General features: G+C 42.0%; 1 protein-coding gene across 1 annotated transcript; it reads right to left on the bottom strand.

Annotated features, from left to right (window-relative positions):
- Positions 1 to 8: 8 nt before the first annotated feature.
- LOC129814953 (hepatocyte growth factor-like protein) lies at positions 9 to 20429 on the bottom strand. The gene is made up of 18 exons (XM_055868132.1): positions 20119 to 20429; positions 17875 to 18019; positions 17615 to 17730; positions 17344 to 17458; positions 15459 to 15595; positions 14747 to 14867; positions 14421 to 14539; positions 14131 to 14302; positions 13485 to 13615; positions 13266 to 13368; positions 10926 to 11062; positions 10338 to 10370; positions 10064 to 10178; positions 2126 to 2203; positions 1782 to 1928; positions 1469 to 1575; positions 597 to 739; positions 9 to 387 (listed from the first exon to the last, which is right to left on the bottom strand). The coding sequence occupies exons 1-18, from the start codon at positions 20171 to 20173 to the stop codon at positions 226 to 228; spliced, it is 2136 nt and encodes a 711-aa protein (XP_055724107.1). The 5' UTR covers positions 20174 to 20429; the 3' UTR covers positions 9 to 225.
- Between the last annotated feature and the right edge of the window lie 59 nt (positions 20430 to 20488).

Below are 20488 nucleotides of genomic sequence, written 5' to 3' on the forward strand. Positions count from 1 at the left end.
AGGGAAAACAGGGTTATTTACATCTTATATTTTTGTCATAAGAATGTAGAATAATACACAACAACAGAGTATTATGGACATAATGACAGATATTACAAAAATTCTATGTAGATGGTCACGGATAACAATTAGGCAGTTGTGGATTGTGAGCTATGGGGAGAGGGGTGAAAGTTGTCCATTAGAACATAGGGCCAGTCACTGGTTGGTGACATACTGTATCTATTACTAAGCCATCTCCATGACCTTCTTAATCCAGTCCACATAGACAGAGACGCGGATGAAGATGCTGGGCTGGCCTGGGTGTCCACAGCGCCTCATGGGGATGATCACTCCCTCCAGCACCCAGCAGTCACTGTTCTGACAGGCCAGAGGACCCCCGTAGTCTCTCTGGGGGTCGAGTGGAAATAACATATCACTGTCAGATCATTCTCACACAGTGACAGGACATATCGTAACTTAACGTATATGTTTGCGTTGGGCTGTACGTCACAGAATGAATTCCCTAAAAGATCAAATAGTTTCATGCTAACACACCATTCTCTCTCATAGAAATAAACCCCACTCCACATAGACAAATCCTCCCGACCCAAACCTACCTCACAGGCACCCACCCCACCCTGGAAGGAGTTGGTGCACATCTCGTTCTCCCGAACACGACCCCGAAAGTATTTGTTACAGTCCTTGTTGCTTATAACTGGTATTTGAGCCACATTGAGCACGGAGTCATCTGTAGAAGTGCCTGAGAAAGTGAAAGAAACAGTAAAAGAGGAAGGGGGGGTGGGGGGGTGGAGGGAATGAGATAATGAGAGAGAGGTGGGCATATGCGGATTAATACTGGAAATAACAACACCATCTGTTGGTCCAGGATCTGAAAAGCTGTCTCATTTACATGACACATTAGTAAAACAGATACTACTTCAAGGGCAGCAAAAGATACCTAAAGACACATTATGTCATACATTAGGGTCCTAGGTTTTCCTGACCACATCATCTGACCTGGGACAACTCAGGGCCCTGGTCGTAATGCAGCCATACAATGGTGATATATAAAGGACATTATGAAGGAAAGGTATAAAGAGTACAACAGGAAAAAATATGCAGATGAGGGTAATACAGATGTTGGATCTTAATTTTGAGCCAGTTTGCTACAGCAGGAAAATAATCATGCAGCAACAGGAAATCTGAATTATTATGTGGATTATAATTCATGGACATTTTTGAATGGGCTGACAGATTTTTCGTAAGTGAAAATCAAGTCTGAAATTTTGAAATTACAAACTTCAAAAGCCTTTTTAAACCTCACAATTCCCTACACGTTTTAGATCTCCTGCATTGCAGGAAGGTTCTCCTCATACAGGGTGATCCAATGAAGACCCTACATCTGTAAAAGGAAGGATGAAGATGAATATGGAGGAATGTGACTAAATTATATTGTGGTGTTACAATTATGAGCATAGCTCTCCTTTACCTTTAGTTTCCCCCCAGCCTGCGATCTCGCAGTAGGTTCCGTTTTGAACTATGTAGCGTTCAGGAGGCAGGCAGATCTGAGACACACGCTCGTTAAACTGGGCTGAGCTGAGGAAGAGGATGAGGAAGAGCATCAGCCTGAGCAGAATGGGGTTGCTGTTAAATCATACGGCGTGGACTAGTTGTAGGATACTATTGTTAGGTTACTGGTGAACTGTAAAAAAACAAGAAGTATAATAAAAGATGCGCAGGGAAATACGTGGTTTGTGCATGTGTGTGCGTCCCTGTGTGCGTGTGTCCGTGTGTGTACGCACTATTCCAGTTGTAGCATGACCAGCTGGGACTCTGAGGGTCCACAGACGATCTTGGTGAGAGGGATAGTCTGTCGGTCGGGCTCTCCTTCACTGGGGTTGCGGAACAATGTCCCCATCATGGCGGAGTACCCTGGAAGGTCCACATAACTGCACATAGAGAACACATACTGACCAACAATCTCCAACCTATTCAAGGGATTTACAATTATTATTTTTGGTTTTCGAGTCTAGATCTGGGTCTTTTGGGTTTGACAGTTTTTCCTTTTACTGTGTTTAAAAAAACAACAACATGATATCAATACTTGATAATTAAGTCATGAGAAATAATACAACAGAAAGCATACCAAGAGGAGAAACACTGCTTAGTGCTGATCACCCATTTGGAGCTAACCAGGGAGCCTCCACAGAAATGGTTTCCTTTCCTGCACACAAGGAGATAAGGGTTATGAAGACTAGGGTCTAACAGGGAGGGAAGGAGGGAGGGAGGGAGAGAAAGAGAGATGTTATGAAGACTGGGCCCTAACAGGGAGATTGAGGGGTCATGAAGACTTGGCTCTAACAGGGGGAGAGATAGAGAGAGGTTATAAAGACCGGAGAATAACAGAGAAAGCAGAGCAGATGAGGTGAGATGAGATGAGATGAGAGGAGAGAAAGAGAAAGAGAAAGAGAAAGAGAAAGAAAGAGAGAGAAAGAGAAAGAGAGAGAGAGATTATGAGGACTGGGCTCTAACAGGGAAAGAGAGGGAGGTTATAAATACTGGAGAATAACAGGGAGGGAGTAAGAGCAATCAATCAATTGTTTTTTTTCAAGCTAGCTATAGCTAAGAGCTAATAGCTAAAAAAGAAAAGGCTATCAAATAGCTGAGAACTATTTTACATTTTGCTACTTGTACTACTTTTCTTTTTAATTGAAGAAGAAGAAAATGAACTGATGATTTTTGTTTTCTGGGATGCTGTTGAAGTAAAAAGGCATCGGCATCGGCTATGTAGCCTAGATAATAAGCGAGAAATATATATTTTTTAATGTTTTGACTAGTCTCCCAGTCACTGTCGCTGAAAAACATCCCCACAGCATGATGCTGCCACCACCATGCTTCACCGTAGGGAGGGTGCCAGGTTTCCTCCAGACGTGACGCTTGACATTCAGGCTAGGGCTGTTGCGGTGACCGTATTACCGCCGGCGGTCAAGAGTCATGAAGGCAGTCAAATTCCACGTGACCGTTTAGACACGGTAATTAGGCTTCTACAAGCTCTGATGCTGCTGATGGTCATTAGTAGCCTACCAAACTTGCTAACTCTCTGGTACTCAGCATTCTATTGTTCCTCTAATCACTCTGACATCAATGCAAGTAGAATGGATTCTATTAGGGTGCATTACGGCAGGCGTGAAATTTTAGGCATTATCAAGTGCTTGTCAAATTGTGAATGAGTGACTGATGTAGTGTGATCAGCCTGCACAAAAAACAAAGCAGAGCTCATGCCTTTCATGCAACATTTTTCAAATCCCCATTAGAGTAGCACAATGCAGCCTTACAATGTATTAAAGTCCAAACATATAGCCCAAAGTTTGTAGAACAACTAAAGTTACATTAATAACTGTAAATTAAGCATATAGGAATACCTATTGCTTTGTTAACCGCTCAACACAGTATGTGCCACTCCCTCAAATAATTTGGAGAAAATATCCTTTCTATTTTATTCAGCTTTGTTCAATTGTATTCTTTTTACTATAAAATGATGCCATGGAATTCCAAGCAAATCTTGTCTGCTAAATGAACTAGTGTAGCCCACAGCCATTTGGCATAGCCAGATCAGGGCCTAACATAAGGACAACTCAGAGTATGTTATTCTGTTCTTCTGCAATAGACTACATTTTCTTCATATCATGCTTCTTTAGACCTGTCTAAAATAAATAATGGATTTATTGTGAAGGTGTAGGCGATATTACATGGATTTATTCGATTTTTTAAAAATGTATATGTTCCTAAGGTCTGCATCAGTGGCTTGTAGGCTATGCGTGGAAGCCAGGAGATGCTAAATATGTTTATGTTGACGGTCAATTACCGTGAGACCGACTGTTATTTGCTTGACAATCACCAGCTGACAAAATTTTGTGACCGCCACAGCCCTAATTCAGGCCAAAGAGTTCAATCTTGGTTTCATCAGATGAGAGAATCGTGTTTCTCACGGTCAGAGAGTCCTTTAAGTGCCTTTTGGCAAACTCAAAGCAGGTTATCGTGTGCCTTTTACTGAGGTGTGGCTTCCATCTGGCCACTCTCTCATAAAGGCCTGATTCGTGGAGTGCTGCAGAGATGGTTGTCCTAATGGAAGTTTCTCCCATCTCCACAGAGGAACTCTGGAGCTCTGTCAGAGTGACCATTGGGTTCTTGGTCACCTCCCTGACCAAGGCCATTCTCCCTCGATTGCTCAGTTTGGCCAGGCAGCCAGCTCTAGGAAGAGTCTTGGTGGTTCCACAGTGTTCTTGGGACCTTCAATGCTTCAGACATGTTTTGGTACCCTTCCCCAGATCTGTGCCTCGACACAATCCTGTCTCGGAGCTCTACGGACAATTCCTTCGACCTCATGGCTTGTTTTTTTTATATATATAGACAGGTGTGTTCCTATCCAAATCATGTCCAATCAATTGAATTTACCACAGGTGGACTCCAATCAAGTTGTAGAAACATCTCAAGGATGATCAATGGAAACAGGATGCGCCAGAGCTCAATTTCATAACAAAGGGTCTGAATACTTATGTAAATAAGGTATTTCTGATTTTATTGTTAATAAATTTGCAAACATTTCTAAAAACTTGTTTTTGCTTTATGCATTATGGGGTATTGTGTGTAGATTTAGGAGGATTTTTTTTTTTTTCATCCATTTTATAATAAGGCTGTAATGTAACAAAATGTGGAAAAAGGGAAGGAGTTTGAATACCAACTTTGGGCTCCCGAGTGGCACTGCATCTCAGTGCAAGAGACGTCACTACAGTCCCTGGTTCGATTCCAGGCTGTATCACATCCGGCTGTGATTGGGAGTCCCATAGGCGGCGCACAATTGGCCCAGCGTCATCCGGGTTTGGCCGGGGTACGCCGTCATTCTAAATAAGAATTTGTTCTTAACTGACTTGCCTAGTTAAATAAAGGTTAAATAAAAAAGTTGAAAATATATTTTTAAAATACTTTCCAAATGCAGTGAATATATAACATGCAGGGTTCGTGCTCTTATTAAACATTTGGTTGTGAAAAGTACAGACACAGACATCGTAGACATTGTACATAGTTCAGACATTATTCTACTTCTCGAGACATGGAGTCGAAGAGAAACATCCTCTCCCAAAAATGACAGGGCGTTTACTGCAGGCCTACCGTCAGTGAAACATCCACATGTAAAATGTGGCAGAGACTCAAGAGGGATTATAATCTGGTTTAAAGAGAGGAAAGGAAAAACATACAGTTGGCTAAAAATATATTTTTTATTGTTAACTCAGATAGTGACCTTTACATGTGTGCAATATATATGCCTCCGTTTGACTTTCAATATTATAACAAATATTGTTTTCAGAGTCTCTATTCTGATATAATTCATTTTGAGTCACTAGGTAAAGTTCTGTTAATGGGGGATTTACATGCTAGAACTGGTAAATAACCAAACTGCATCTATTTAGAGGGAAACACCCATGTATTTCTGTGTATGAATCACAACTGACTACAGAGAGAGAGAGAGCTATGACAGTATTGTCAACAAAAATGGGAATCAAGTAGATTTACTTATTGATCTGAACTAGGAAACAGTGCAGTCGACTATGTCATAACAGATATAGAGCAAGAAAAATAATCCATGCCTTTATGGTCATGCCACAACTCCCCTTGTCAGACCACTGCCAAATTAGAATTTATCCGAAAAAAAATCAGATGAACCACCCCTAGATTTAAAACCAGAACTCTACCCCCTCCCGCCCACATACAGGTGGAAAAAAGCTAGCCATGTTGAATATAAGGCAGCATTAGATAACATGGATATTAAAAACTTGATTTACATTTTTATTTTTACTACATTTAAATAAGACAAAGATGGCGTTAAGCCACTGACAAATTGATGGATGTATTCATTGATCTGGCAAAAAAATACTACATCTTAAAAAGGTGAAAAATAGAACATCAAATGGTATGGTTTGACAAAGAATGTTCAACTGCAAGAAAAGAACTAAGACTTTTGTCAAACCAAAAACACCAGGAGACACGTCTCATATACCAATAGGCCCTAAGCCAAAATAAGAAAATCCCTCTATATGACCAATTCATTTAGGGAATTATGGAGGAAATTAGATACCACTCTTAAAAAGAAAGACCTCCCAATCAAAGATTGGATTATCTGGAAACATTTTGAAATACCTCTATAAATTCCAAATAAAAAATGAACTTAACTCCACCCAAACATCAGTAATAGAACAATTAAAATAATTATAATTAACAGTAAACACCCAACGAAACTAGCTGGACAATCCTATTACATTGTTTTAACTAATTGATCAAATAAAGGCCCTCAAGAGCGGTAAAGCCTCAGAGCCAGACAGCATTCGAGCAGAGATTCGAATCCCCCCCCCCCCCCCCCTTGCCCTCAGAACAGCCTCAATTCGTCAAGGTATGGACTCTACAAGGTGTCAAAAGCGTTCCACAGGGATACTGGCCTACGTTGACTTCAATGCTTCCCACAGTTGTGTCAAGTTGGCTGGATGTCCATTGGGTGGTGGACCATTCTTGATACACACAGAAAACTGTTAAGCGTGAAAAACAGCAGTGTTGTAGTTCTTGACACAAACCAGTCCGCCTGGCACCTACTACCATACCCCGTTCAAAGCCACTTAAATATTTTGTCTTGGCCATTCACCCTCTGAATGGCACACATACTATACACAATCCATGTGCCAATTGTCTCAAGGCTTAAAAATCATTCAACCTGGCTCCTCCCTTTCATCTACACTGATTGAAGTGGATTTAATAAGGGATCATAGCTTTCACCTGGATTCACCTGGTCAGTCTATGTCATGGAAAGAGTAGGTGTTCTTAATGTTTTGTACACTCAATGTAGCGACCGCTGTTATTAGTAAATTAGGAAAGGTTTTCAATAGCATAATGAATGCGAAAATGTAGGCCTTCTTAAGTGGGCACAACATTTTAAGTAAAAGTTCAATTGGATTCCTAAACACTGAACAACAGATCACATATATATCCTCCGTACCTTGGTTAAAAAAACATGTCCACCAGACTCACAAAGGAAACATATTTGCCTTGTTTTATCGACTTTCAAAAAGCCTTTGATTCCTTATGGGATGAAGCACTGTTCTCAAAACCCCTTCAAAGCGGTGTAGTAGGCAAGGTCTATGATACTATTATTATTAAGGCACTGCATCTCAGTGCTAGAGGCATCACTACAGACCCTGGTTCGATTCCAGGCTGTATCACAACCGGCCGTGATTGGGAGTCCCGTAGGGCGGCGCACAATTGGCCCAGCATCGCCCGGGTTTGGCCGGGGTAGGCCATCATTGTAAATAAGAATTTGTTCTTAACTGACTTGCCTAGTTAAATATCGGTTAAATAAATAAAATAAATGTGATCTATAAGGAAAATAAAAGTTGACAACAAAAGAACACAATTCTTTAGTCAGGACAGAGTAGTAAGACAAGGTTGCAATATTTGTCACGCCCTGACCTTAGAGATCCTTTTTATGTCTCTATTTTGGTTTGGTGTGGGCGTGAGTTGGGGTGGGTATTCTATGTTCTATGTTCTATGTTGTGTATTTCTTTGTGTTTGGCCGGGTGTGGTTTTCAATCAGAGGCAGCTGTCTATCATTGTCTCTGATTGGGACCCATACTTAGGTAGCCCTTTTTTCCACCTGTCTTTGTGGGAAGTTGACTTTGTTTAGGGCACGTAGCCTTTGAGCTTCACGGTTTGTTTTTTAAGTGTTTATTGTTTTTGTTCGGTGTCATTTTGATTAATAAAAGAAAATCTACGCTACCCACGCTGCACCTTGGTCCTCTCCTTTCAACAGCCGTGACAATATTAGTCCAACCTTATTCAGTATTTATATAAATGAACTGGCTACAGAACAATCAAGATCTCTGGGACTCACCCTAGAAGACAAATAAATAAAGTGTATTTTATATGCCAATGACTTACTAATCTTGTCACCAAGAGAACAGGGGGTACAACAAAGCCCGTCCTTGCTAGAATAGTATTGTAAGGACCGGACACTATCCATTAGTATGGAACAAAACTAAGTAATGATCTTTCAGGAAAAGGCCAGAAAATAGGAAAATAGGTACCATTTCACCCTAGAAACACACCACCAATCCTGAAACACACCACCGACTATATTTACCTTGATGCTTTGACATGGCCATAAAGTCCTTAACAGATAAAGCATGCAGAGCATATTTTGCAATCAGAAAGACCCTGTATAAATTTAACCCACTTGCCTTAAATTATTGAACATCATGGGATAAAAGCCCCACCGAAAGGTTTTACCTGGAATTTTGTTCAAATATTCTAGGTGTGCACAGAAATGCCCCAAACCTAGCCTGTAGGACAGAACTTGAGAGATTTCCCCTAGCACTCATAACTGAGAAAAGAGACACCACATTCTGGACTCACCTAACACACTGTGATCCAGAATATTATCATCACAAGCCTTTCTTATGCAACGACTGCAACACAAAGAGTGACCCTCAGAGCAACTGGCCCAAAAGCACCAGCTAAATTCAACCATTTGACCACAAAAAACACAATTCTAATAAGTAGAAATCTCTAACCAAAATATATAGAATATTGGCAAAACGAAATTCAATTGAATCACAAGCTTCAATGTTACCAAATTCTAAATAGAGATATCAAATTAGCACAACACCTTATCAAAATCAAAGAATTCAAACCATGAAGACATTAACAGACTCAATGAACCATGGCCTGACAATAGAGACAGAATGCCATAGAAAAACATGGAAGGCCAGAGAGGAACGACTAGGTAAGCCCTGCGGGTCGGGTGAAGTAGAGAATGAGGAGAAAATATGCATTATGTTGGGAGAAAACATTGAGACTGTAGATTTTGCTGCAGATTATGTGCTGCCTTGTCATCATTTAAGAGATATCATACACATGAGCCTTTCTAGATTTCATTTCAGAATAGTTAAAAAAAAAAGTCTAATTATTATTGTTTTTGTGTATATGCAGTATACTGTATGTTATTATTGTTGGTCAAACATATTGTTCATGTATGTAATACTTCATATACATTGCTTTGACAATGTAATGTCTGCGTCCAACTCACACTCCCAAACACTTAGATCCCCTGAACACAGCTCACTTCCCAGCTCACTCTCCAGATCCCAATCCCAATTCTAATCACCTGTTCACACACCTGCATGTCATCCTCCCACACTATTTAGTTCAGTTCCTTGCACCCCATCACTGTGAGGTATCATTTGTTTTTGAGACACTTTTTCGCCGCTCTGTTTTTTTCCCCCGTCATTTTCACCTCCCGCGTATGATAGTTTTTGCCTGCCTCACTCACAACGCCTTTTGCCTATTCCCTGCCTTTACTGTTGCCATTTGTGGACCTACTGTGTATGACCTTCTGCCTGCCCCTGGACCCAGCTACCTGCCTCCTCCTAAGGTTCCTTTCAATAAACACCTGGTGCGCTCTGCGCTTGAAACCAGCTCTCCCATTCATGCCAATATAGTATTTATTGAATTGAATTGAGAGAGAGATATAGGAGAGAGTGGGGTAATGAAGACTTGGCTCTAACACACACAGAGAAAGAGAGAGAGGACAAACCCAATTTTGATAAACTCTCATATCTATTGGCTGAAATACCACAGTGTGTCATCACAGCAGCACGATTTGGGACCTGTTGAAGAACAAACACCAGAAATACAACCCATATTTATGTTTATTTAGCTTCCCTTTTGTACTTTAACCTTTTGCACATAATATGACATTTGAAATGTCTTTATTCTTTTGGAACTTTTTTGAGTGTACCGTTTACTGTTCATTTTGATTGTGTATTTCACTTTTGTTTATTTTTTACTTCACTTGCTTTGGCAATGTTAACATATGTTTCCCATGCCAACAAAGCCCTTACATTGACATTGAAATTGAATTGAGAGAGGGAAGCCATGAACACTGGTCTCTAACAGGGGAGACAGAGAGGTTATGAAGACTGAGGCTGGAGTCTCTATTGCTGAGTAAATCTCACTGAGCTAACACTGCCCCTCTCAGACTGACCTGTCTCTGAGGCTGACTGTCCAGGGAGAGTTTCCAGGACGCCCACCAATAATACGGAGTATGCTCTTGACGAAACGATCATCTCTCTTCCCACACTCATTAAACTCCACTTTCTCTGTGTGCACACACACACACACACACACACACACACACACACACACACACACACACACACACACACAGACTTCAGTTCGTGAGTAAAGTTGTGTACACAGGTCCACTTCCAAGAAGCACTTATTATTCATTATAGTTGCATATTCCATTAGGAACTCACCGGCTGGCTCAATGATGGACACTTTCTCCCCAGCTGTTCAAACAACAATAAGCAGAATCATTTTTTAATCATTTTGAAATAACAGCCAAGGAGGGATTAGTGCTTCGAGCAAAATGTATGAAAAGATCTTTATAGTGTCAGTAAATTAACATTAGGCCTAGAAGGATAGAGTACAGAGTATAAGATATACTGGCGGTGTCCGACATCTGTCTTGCCTACTACTTACTAAAACGACATAATGTGTACTAATCATACTACATACGATTTACAACGTACTGTTTAGTAAAAATGAATGCAGTAAGCAACAAATATCAACATACTAGGCCCACCCATCCTGATAACGCGGCAGCTAATGCGCAAGTGCGTTGATTCCCGCCATTCGCTCATTTGGGTTCAGCGTGTCTGATTATCAGCTTATTATCATACTATAAAACGTTCTATTTTCGCATACCTAAAATGCCTACTGTGTAGAACGAAAGTATGGGTATTCGGATACGGCCAATGAGTGATGGAGTAACAAGAGAAAGATATGGAGAAAGGAATGTAATGCCTGAGGGGACAGAGGTATGGGGGGATGGGAATCTTTACCGCACTGCTTGATGGCGCAGTAGTCAAACTCTGTTTTGGGGTCAGTGGTGTAGCACCAGGGTCCGTGCTGGTCCCCATCTGGGTTCCGGCAGTAGTTCTCTGTCAGGTTGCCCTCAGGGTGGGTCCCTGGGTTTATCCTGGAAAACCACAGTACAGTAAAAGCACTAAACCTACCTACCCATGCCACAGCAGACACTTCTACACCTACATGCTACTATCCCATACATTGAAAGATATATATATATACACACAGTACCAGTCAAAAGTTTGGACACCTACTCTTTCAAGGGTTTTTCTTTATTTTGACTATTTTCTACATTGTAGAATAATAGTGAAGACATCAAAACTATGAAATAACAAATATGGAATTATGTAGTAACCAGAAAAGTGTTAAACAAATCAAAATCAATTTTAGATTATTCAAAGTAGCCACCCTTTGCCTTGATGACAGCTTTGCACACTCTTGGCATTCTCTCAACCAGCTTCATGAGGTAGACACCTGGAATGCATTTCAATTAACAGGTGTGCCTTGTTAAAAGATAATTTGTGGAACTTCTTTCCTTAATGCGTTTGAGCCAATCAGTTGTGTTGTGACAAGGTAGAGGTGTTATACAGAAGATAGCCCTATTTGGTAAAAGACTAAGTCCATATTATGGCAAGAACAGCTCAAATAAGCAAAGAGAAACGACAGTCCATCATTTCTTTAAGACATGAAGGTCAGTCAATCCAGGAAATTTCAAGAACTTTGAAAGTTTCTTCAAGTGCAGTCGCAAAAATGATCAAGCGCTATGATGAGACTGGCTCTCATGAGGACCACAACACGAAAGGAAGACCCAGAGTTACCTCTGCTGCAGAGTATAAGTTCATTATAGTTACTAGCCTCAGAAATTGCAGCCCAAATAAATGATTCACAGAGTTCAAGTAACAGACACATCTCAACATCAACTGTTTGAATCAGGCCTTCATGGTCAAATTGCTGAAAAGAAACCATTACTAACGGACACCAATAAGAAGAAGAGACTTGTTTGGGCCAAGAAACACGAGCAATGGACATTAGACCGGTGGAAATCTGTCCTTTAGTCTGGAGGCCAGATATGAGATTTTTGGTTCCAACCTCCGTGTCTTTGTGAGACGCAGTGTAGGTGAACGGATGATCTCGGCAGGTGTAGTTCCCACCGTGCCGCATGGAGGAGGAGGTATGATGGTGTGGGTATCACGTTTTAGGTAAGACCCAGATGCAGATACTAGTACAGGGGCAGGCAAAACGACAGGGGCAGGCAGAGGTCAATAATCCAGAGAGGGTGCAAAAAGTCCAGAACGGCAGGCAGTCTCAGGGTCAGAGCAGGCAGGGGTCAATAATCCAGTGTGGTGTGGCAAGGTACAGAACGGCAGGCAGGGTCAGGGCAGGCAGAAAGGTCAAAACCGGGAAAAACTAGAAAACAGGAACTAGAACAGACAGGAACAAGGGGAAAAACGCTGGTAGGTTTCACAAAACAAATCGAACTGGAAACAGACAAACAGAGAACACAGGTATAAATACACTGGGGATAATGGGGAAGATTGGTGACACCTGGAGCGGGGTGGAGACAAGCACAAAGACAGGTGAAACAGATCAGGGTGTGACAGTGAGGGTGCTTTGCTGGTGACACTGTCTGTGATTTATTTAGAATTCAAGGCACACTTAACAAGCATGGCTACCACAGCATTCTGCAGCGATATGCCATCCCATCTGGTTTGGGCTTAGTGGGACTATCATTTGTTTTTTAATAGGACAATGACCCAACACACCTCCAGGTTATGTAAGGGCTATTTGACAAAGAAGGAGAGTGATGGATTGCTGCATCAGATGACCTGATCTCCACAATCATCCGACCTCAACCCAAATTAGATGGTTTGGGATGAGTTGGACAGCAGAGAGAAGGAAAAGCAGCCAACAAGTGCTCAGCATATGTGGGAACTCCTTCAAGACTGTTGGAAAATAATTCCAGGTGAAGCTGGTTGAGAGAATGCCAAGAGTGTGCAAAGCTGTCACCAAGGCAAAGGGTGGCTACTTTGAAGAATCTCAAATATAAAATATATTGATGATTTGTTTAACACTCTTTTGGTTACTACATTATTCCATGTGTTATTTCATAGTATTGATGTCTTCACTATTATTCTACAATGTAGAAAATAGTAAAAAAAAAAAGAAAAATCCTTGAATGAGTAGGTGTGTCCAAACTTTTGACTGGTACTGTATATATATATACATACATATGTATTAAATCTTTGACAACACCAAACATACCTGCCAAATTCATGATACATTTAATTTTAGAATCTACTGGTTATTTTTGATACTTTGTTTTGTGAGGCATGTTGACACTCCACTTCTGGCAGGTGACGCCCTTCCGCGTCTTTCGGACCACACCCCTGTAGTTTTTACCATTTTCATGGTAGCAATCTGGGGTGTGGGGAAAAGAAAACCCTTCTGTGAGTTATCAAGTAGGCTTGTGTTTGAGGACCCCAGATTGCATTGCGAGTGCATTGTTGCCATTGAAACAGCAGAGAGCAGTGTACCCTCAGCTTCGATGTCGTCTGCACAGCGTTTGATATGCAAGCAGAGAGCCGTCCTCATCTCAGGCACAGACGTGAAGCACCAGGGAGCCTCGGATCCATCTGGGTTACGACAGTAGTTCTCCTCCAAGCCCCTGGGAGCAATGGTACAGCAATTAGTATAACCAATATGTATAGCACACAATAACACAGGGATATATGGATAAAACAGCTAATACTATAGATCAAAATAACACAGGGATTTATGGATAAAACAGCTAATACTGTAGGTCAAAATAACACAGGGATTTATGGATAAAACAGCTAATACTGTAGGTCAAAATAACACAGGGATTTATGGATAAAACAGCTAATACTGTAGGTCAAAATAACACAGGGACAATCATTCATGGGTAAATGTTGGATGTATGCTACTGACTCTGGATAAGCGTCTGCTATGACTAAACTGCATATGTGTTTAGGAACATAAATAACTAGACCCAAGATCAGCCATTCACGTAGACCCTCATCTCAAGACCCCTAATTTCACTCCTTACTCCACCATCCTCATCACACCACCCACTAACCATCCTTCCGCCGCTCATCCCTCTTAACTATCAATCCCGCCTCTCATCCATCCATCCCTCTTTCGCCCGTTCCTCTGGCTTACTTGCATTCGTAGGTGTTTGGGTAGAAGGGGTGCTCGTGAGGGTACTGGGCGTCCCACCGCTGACAGGCAATACCGCCGGTCGTCTCGTTCACTTTACCGCGGTAATCCTCCCCGCGACCACGGAAACAGTTTGTGGTGTAGCTGGACCGGAGGTGTCTCTTTGGAACCGCAGCTAGAGCGAAAGGGGAGACGTGACATATGAGGGGTGATATAGATTGTATTACATTGTTATAAAAATGGAAAAGTGTGAATGGAATGGACAGGGAGGGTGTATGAGGGGACAGACGTACGGCACTTGCTGATCTGGCAACTCTCTCTCTCCATATCAGGGTCTGTGGTGTAGCACCAGGGAACAGGGGAGGAGTCTGGGTTACGGCAGTAGTTATCATCCAAGCTCTTATCTGGATACCTGGAAGGCACATGTACAGGATTCCATGTTAGGAACTTCTCATTACCTTGGAAATATTGATTGTTTTCTACTCTGTTACAGTAGAACATATTGATTAGAGAGAAGTAATGCTGACAGGATACAAAGGCATGTAGGCCTACAACAAACTGTATGTAAAAGAGTGGAGTGGTAGTGGTAGTGATTACAGCGGTGGGTAGACAGACATACTTCTCAGGCTGGTAGATGTGTTGTTGTGGGTACTGCTGGTCCCAACGTTGACACTCTCTGCCACTCACTGTGTGGTCAACCTGGCCCCTGTAGTCTTCCCCGTTACATGTGATACACACCTCTGTGCACAAACCCAAACACACACAGTCTGTGGCAACACTTTTCGACAGTGATGTTCTCTATGATCAAAGACAACACATACACCACAATCAATCATTTACACATAGTGTTATTACATTATCTTTAGAAACATTTGCAATTGCAATCCTTCAACCACTGGAATGTTGAACAGAATGGGATGTGCAGAATCTCTCTCTCTACCACACCTGCTGTCTCGAACTCTGAATGCTGGGCAATGAAAAGCCAACTGACATTTACTCCTGAGGTGCTGACCTGTTGAACCCTCTACAAGCACTGTGATTATTATTATTTGACCCTGCTGGTCATCTATGAACGTTTGAACATCTTGGCCATGTTCTGTTATAATCTCCACATGGCACAGTCAGAAGAGTACTGGCCACCCCTCAGACCCTGGTTCCTCTCTAGGTGTCTTCCTAGGCCCCTGCCTTTCTATGGAGTTTTCCCTAGCCACCGTGCTTCTACATCTGCATTGCTTGCTGTTTGGGGTTTTAGGCTGGGTATCTGTACAGCACTTTGTGACATCGGATGATGTGAAAAGGGCTTTATAAACACATTTGATTGATTGATGTACCATCTTTGCAGTGGGGGATATTGCAGCTCTCATAGCGCCGTTCTGGATCATTGGTGTAGCACCACGGCCCGATGCGGTCCCTATCTGGGTTCCTGCAGTAGTTCAGCTCCAAACCATTAGTGGCTGTGGGTGTCCATCTATGACAAGGTATAGAAACAGAATATGTGTGAGAGACAGAGACATATCTTATTAGATTTTGCTTTGGGTCATGGTTTCCAAACTACTACTAATGCTCTACCAGGCACCAGTTATATTGTGGACTTGGCTGAACTGGTGCTAACCTCCAGCTATTTTCTCTTCAGATGAGCCTTTTTCCTCCAGACCAAAGGGACAGCGATGGGGAGCACTAAGGCTCCTCATTATGCCAAACCTATATCTAGGAATGTTTGAAAAACAGGTGGTGCTGAATTCAGACCTTAACCCTTTTCTCTCCAATATTCTCCCAATTCTGAGATATTTGGATGACATTTTGGTGACCTATACAGGCACCCAAGAAGAACTTTTAGAAATCCCTGCTTATCTAAACTCGATGAATGAACACCTTCACTTCACCATTAACTATGACCTATCACAAATCAGTTTTCTTGACGTGATGGTTATTAATGACAAAACCTCCCTCTCTACAGATCTCTTTAGGAAACCTGCGGACAAGAATACCCTCCTTAGAGGTGACAGCTTTCATCCACGTCCACATTAAAAGTCTCCCTAGAAGTCAATTCAGTCGTATCAGAAGAATATGCAGCTCTGATGCCTCTTATTAGAAACAGACCACGGACCTCACACAAAGGTTTAAGGAAAGGGGGTACGAAGACAATTGGGTAAAACATGCCAATGATCATTTCGAAGGACTAACACAGTTGGAAAGCCTTCAACCAGAAGTTAAAGAAAAAGCAGAACATGTCCTATCATGCTTCACCCGATACTCACCATTGGGGAAGGCATTCAAGATCATTATCAGGAAGCACTGGTACATTATTGATACTGACCCACAATTGAAACCCATTTTTAAACATCCCCCACGTATTGTTTTTTAAAGACCCCTCAAACGTGAGAGACATTGTAGTTAAATCTGATTACCCACCAGAGAAAAGGGAAACTTACGGAGGGTAATTGCAAATGTGGCCAATGTGCTCAATGCAGCTTCACGTATAAATGCAACTCATTTACCCACCCCCACACAGGACAAAGATTTAACATCATTTTACCTGCATGTCCGCCAATGTTAGTTACATGTTGAAATGTCCTTGTGGTCTGTCTTTCATAGGGAAAACCCATAGAAACCTTAAGACACGGATCAGTGAGCACCGCAGCAATACATAGACGGGTGAGACAAGAAATCCGGTTGCTGTTTTTTTTTGTACAAGCTGGACATCCTATTAGCTCTCTTAGATACATAGGAATAGAAATGGTCTATATGTCACACAGGGGAGGGGACATTGAGAGGAAACTTCTTCAAAGGGAATCTGTCTGGATCCACAGATCCTCTTGGCCTTAATGAGGAGTTTGACTTGAAAGCGTTTTTATAGTCTAAATTGTGTTAATAAAAAAAAAAAGTATGCTAATTGAATACTGTATGTGTATATATATTACTGTAAATATTGATCTCATTCCCTGTGTATGATCATATATTTTGATACATTGAATGGTAATATTGTGAAACTATGTTATACATTTTCTTTACCTCCTGTTTCAGGAAGTGATGTCACTGAGTACTTCCCCTATATATAGGACCTTCCACCCCCACTTGGGATATGAATGCCTGATGAAGACCTATGGGTCAAAACGTTGTAAATAAATATCACCTGGGAGCATGAGCAGCAGTGTGTGGCGTTTTCCTGTCTGTTTTTCAAACTACTACTCCCATAAATCAACGGGATGATCTTACCTGTGATCGTGTGGGAACTTAGACCACCACTGTTGACAAGTATGGCCATTTTTCGTTGTGAACACCTTGCCTCGATAGTCTTCTCCTTTACCCACAATGCACTTCCTTACGTACACTGCACATGGAAGAAAAACATCTGCCTTTTCAAACAAAAATCACAGTGTGCTGCTGACACAACACGACTCATTTCGTAGCGTTATACAAAATGACATCAATTCACGTAGAACATAAATGACAGAGAACATGACCTCACTTTGACCCCAACGCTCACCCTTCTTCTCATACAGGTCACAGTTGACGTTCCTCTTGACCTCTGCGTTGCTGCCATCCTCCACCCATGGCAGCTGTTTACAGGTGATGGAGCGGCGCGTCTCGTAGTTGAAGGCTCTAATGAAAGGAGTTTTCAAGTTAATTTGTGTTTTTTTTATCAATTTGGGGGTAGTCTGACTGGCACTCAAACCTGTTAGTCCAACACCTTATCCGCTAAGATTGCTAGATGTTGTACTAAGGTCATACAACCCTCCGGGGTACCTGCAATCCAGTGTGTGTGAACAGCGTCTGGCACAGTCCTCCAGCGTCAGCCCTGGCAGTATCAGCACGCGTGCAGAGTTCCAGGAGGTAGGAACCAGCTCCCTTCCCTCAGAACGCTGGAAGTCATTCAGAGGACTGCGGGACCCTATGGCCAAATACAAACACACAGTCCTAAGGTCTGGGGGCTTACACTATATAAAAGTATGTGGACACCCCTTCAAATTAGTGGATTCAGGTATTTCAGCCACACCTGTTGCTGACAGGTGTATAAAATCGAGCACACAGGATGCCACCTTTCCAACAAGTCAGTTTGTCAAATTTCTACCCTGCTAGAGCTGCCCCGGTCAACTGTAAGTGTTGTTATTGTGAAGTGGAAATGTCTAGGAGCAACAACGCCTCAGCCGCAAAGTGGTAGGCCACACACGCTCACAGAACGGGACCGCCGAGTGCTGAAGCTCGTATCGGGTAAAAATCGTCTGTCCTTGGTTGCACCACTCACGATCAAGTTCTAAACTGGCTCTGGAAGCAACGTAAGCACAAGAACTGTTCGTCAGGAGCTTCATGAAATGGGTTTCCATGACCGAGCAGCCGCACAGAAGCCTAAGATCACCATACGCAATATCAAATGTTGGCTTGAATGGTGTAAAGCTCGCTGCCATTGGACTCTGGAGCAGTGGAAACACGTTCTCTGGAGTGATGAATCACACTTCACCATCTGGCAGCGATGGACGAATCTGGGTTTATCAACTGCTACCTGCCCCAATGCTTAGTGCCAACTGTAAAGTTTGGTGATGTCACACCCTGACCTTAGAGATCCTTTTAATTCTCTATTTGGTAAGGTCAGGGTGTGACTAGGGTGGGCAATCTATGTTTTCTATTTCTTTGTTGGCCTGGTATGGTTCCCAATCAGAGGCAGCTGTTTATGTTATCTCAGATTGGGGATCATATTTAGGCAGCCTTTTCCCACCTGTTGTTTGTGGGATCTTGTTTTTGTGTAGCTGCCTGTGAGCAGCCCAGAACGTCACGTTTCGTTTTCTTCTGCAATGTTTTTTTGGTGAGTTTCATATTAATTAAACATGTGGAACTCTAAGTACGCTGCGCCTTGGTCCATTCATTCAGACGAGTGTGACAGGTGGAGGAGGAATAACGGTCTGGGGCTATTTTTAATGGTTCAAGCTAGGCCCCTTAGTTCCCCCCTTAACAATGGCATTCTAGATGATTTTGTGCTTCCAACTAAAGTGGCAACAGTTTGAGGAAGGCCCTTTCCTGGTTCAGCATGACAATGCTCCCGTGCACAAAGCGAGGTCCAAACAGAAATGCTTTGTTGAGATCGGTGAGGAAAAACTTGACTGGCCTGCACAGAGCCCTGACCTCAATCACATCGAACACCTTTGGGATGAATTGGAACGCCGACTGCGAGCCAGGCCTAATCTCCCAACATCAGTGCCCGACCTCACTAATGCTCATGTGGCTGAATGGAAGCAAGTCCCTGCAGCAATGTTCCAACATCTAGTGGAAAGCCTTCCCAGAAGAGTGGAGGCTGTTATAGCAGCAAAGGGGGGGACCAACTCCATATTAATGCCCATGATTTTGAAATGAGATGTTCGACGAGCACTTTTGGTCATGTAGTGTATCATTATATCTAACCACTATATTACTGGAAAAATGGGTGTTTTCAGAAGGGTTTTGGTTCGAAGTTCTAACTTAAGATCCCATGTAATACGTCCTTTGGTAGGCCTATCTACTGAACTATTAACAAACAGTACGTCATGTACTGAGCATCCAGCTGTCTGTTTGTGAGCTTTCTGCTGAACAACATTTGGGCATGGGTCTGACTGAGCACAATAAGACCTTTGGACCACCACACCATTTTCTGTGAAGCTTACACGACTAGACAAGTGTCTCTATCAAAACACTTAACTGACAGAATCACATTTTTGACAGACTGTAATTAGTAAAATGACAGATTTATACACGATTAGATTCATACATGATATGTATGTGTAGAAAAACTGCAGTCACTTATGCAGTGTAAACTGAGCTGACCCAGGAATACAATGTACAACCAACAAAAAGGGCACATCAACTCAACAACATCGAATCAATAAACCAATCCCAGTTGCATTATTAAATGAATGTAGGTACCCAATCGGCACATGAATCCGAAATAGAATCACAAATAGAATAACAAAAAACAAACAAAACATATCAAAACAAAATAAATAAATATGTTATTTTTCTTACCACTGACCAATCCCCTCCAAAATGCCAGGAGAACACAGGAAATAATGAGTTTCATGGTTACAGAAGAGAATAAGACAGACCAGTGCTGGATGGAAGCAGATCCAAGGACTTAATAATGTTTTTGACAATTCTGGAGTTCCTCTGGCTGGCGTGTTTTTACGAAATTGATTAGGCTAGACTAGAGCAAGGTGAAAAATTAAGAAGCCTATAAAAAATATATATATTGTGGTGTTTGTTGGACGGGAAAAGCCAGAGTTACAAAATAAGTGTGAATGTAATGACTGCATCCCGTCCACCCACACGTGAACATTGAAAAGCTTAATCAAACAGAGGCGCTTACCCCAAAAAGACAACGAAGTACATGAATCAT

The sequence above is a fragment of the Salvelinus fontinalis genome, chromosome 18 (genome assembly GCF_029448725.1).
Source record: "Salvelinus fontinalis isolate EN_2023a chromosome 18, ASM2944872v1, whole genome shotgun sequence".
Taxonomy (NCBI): Eukaryota; Metazoa; Chordata; class Actinopteri; order Salmoniformes; family Salmonidae; genus Salvelinus; species Salvelinus fontinalis.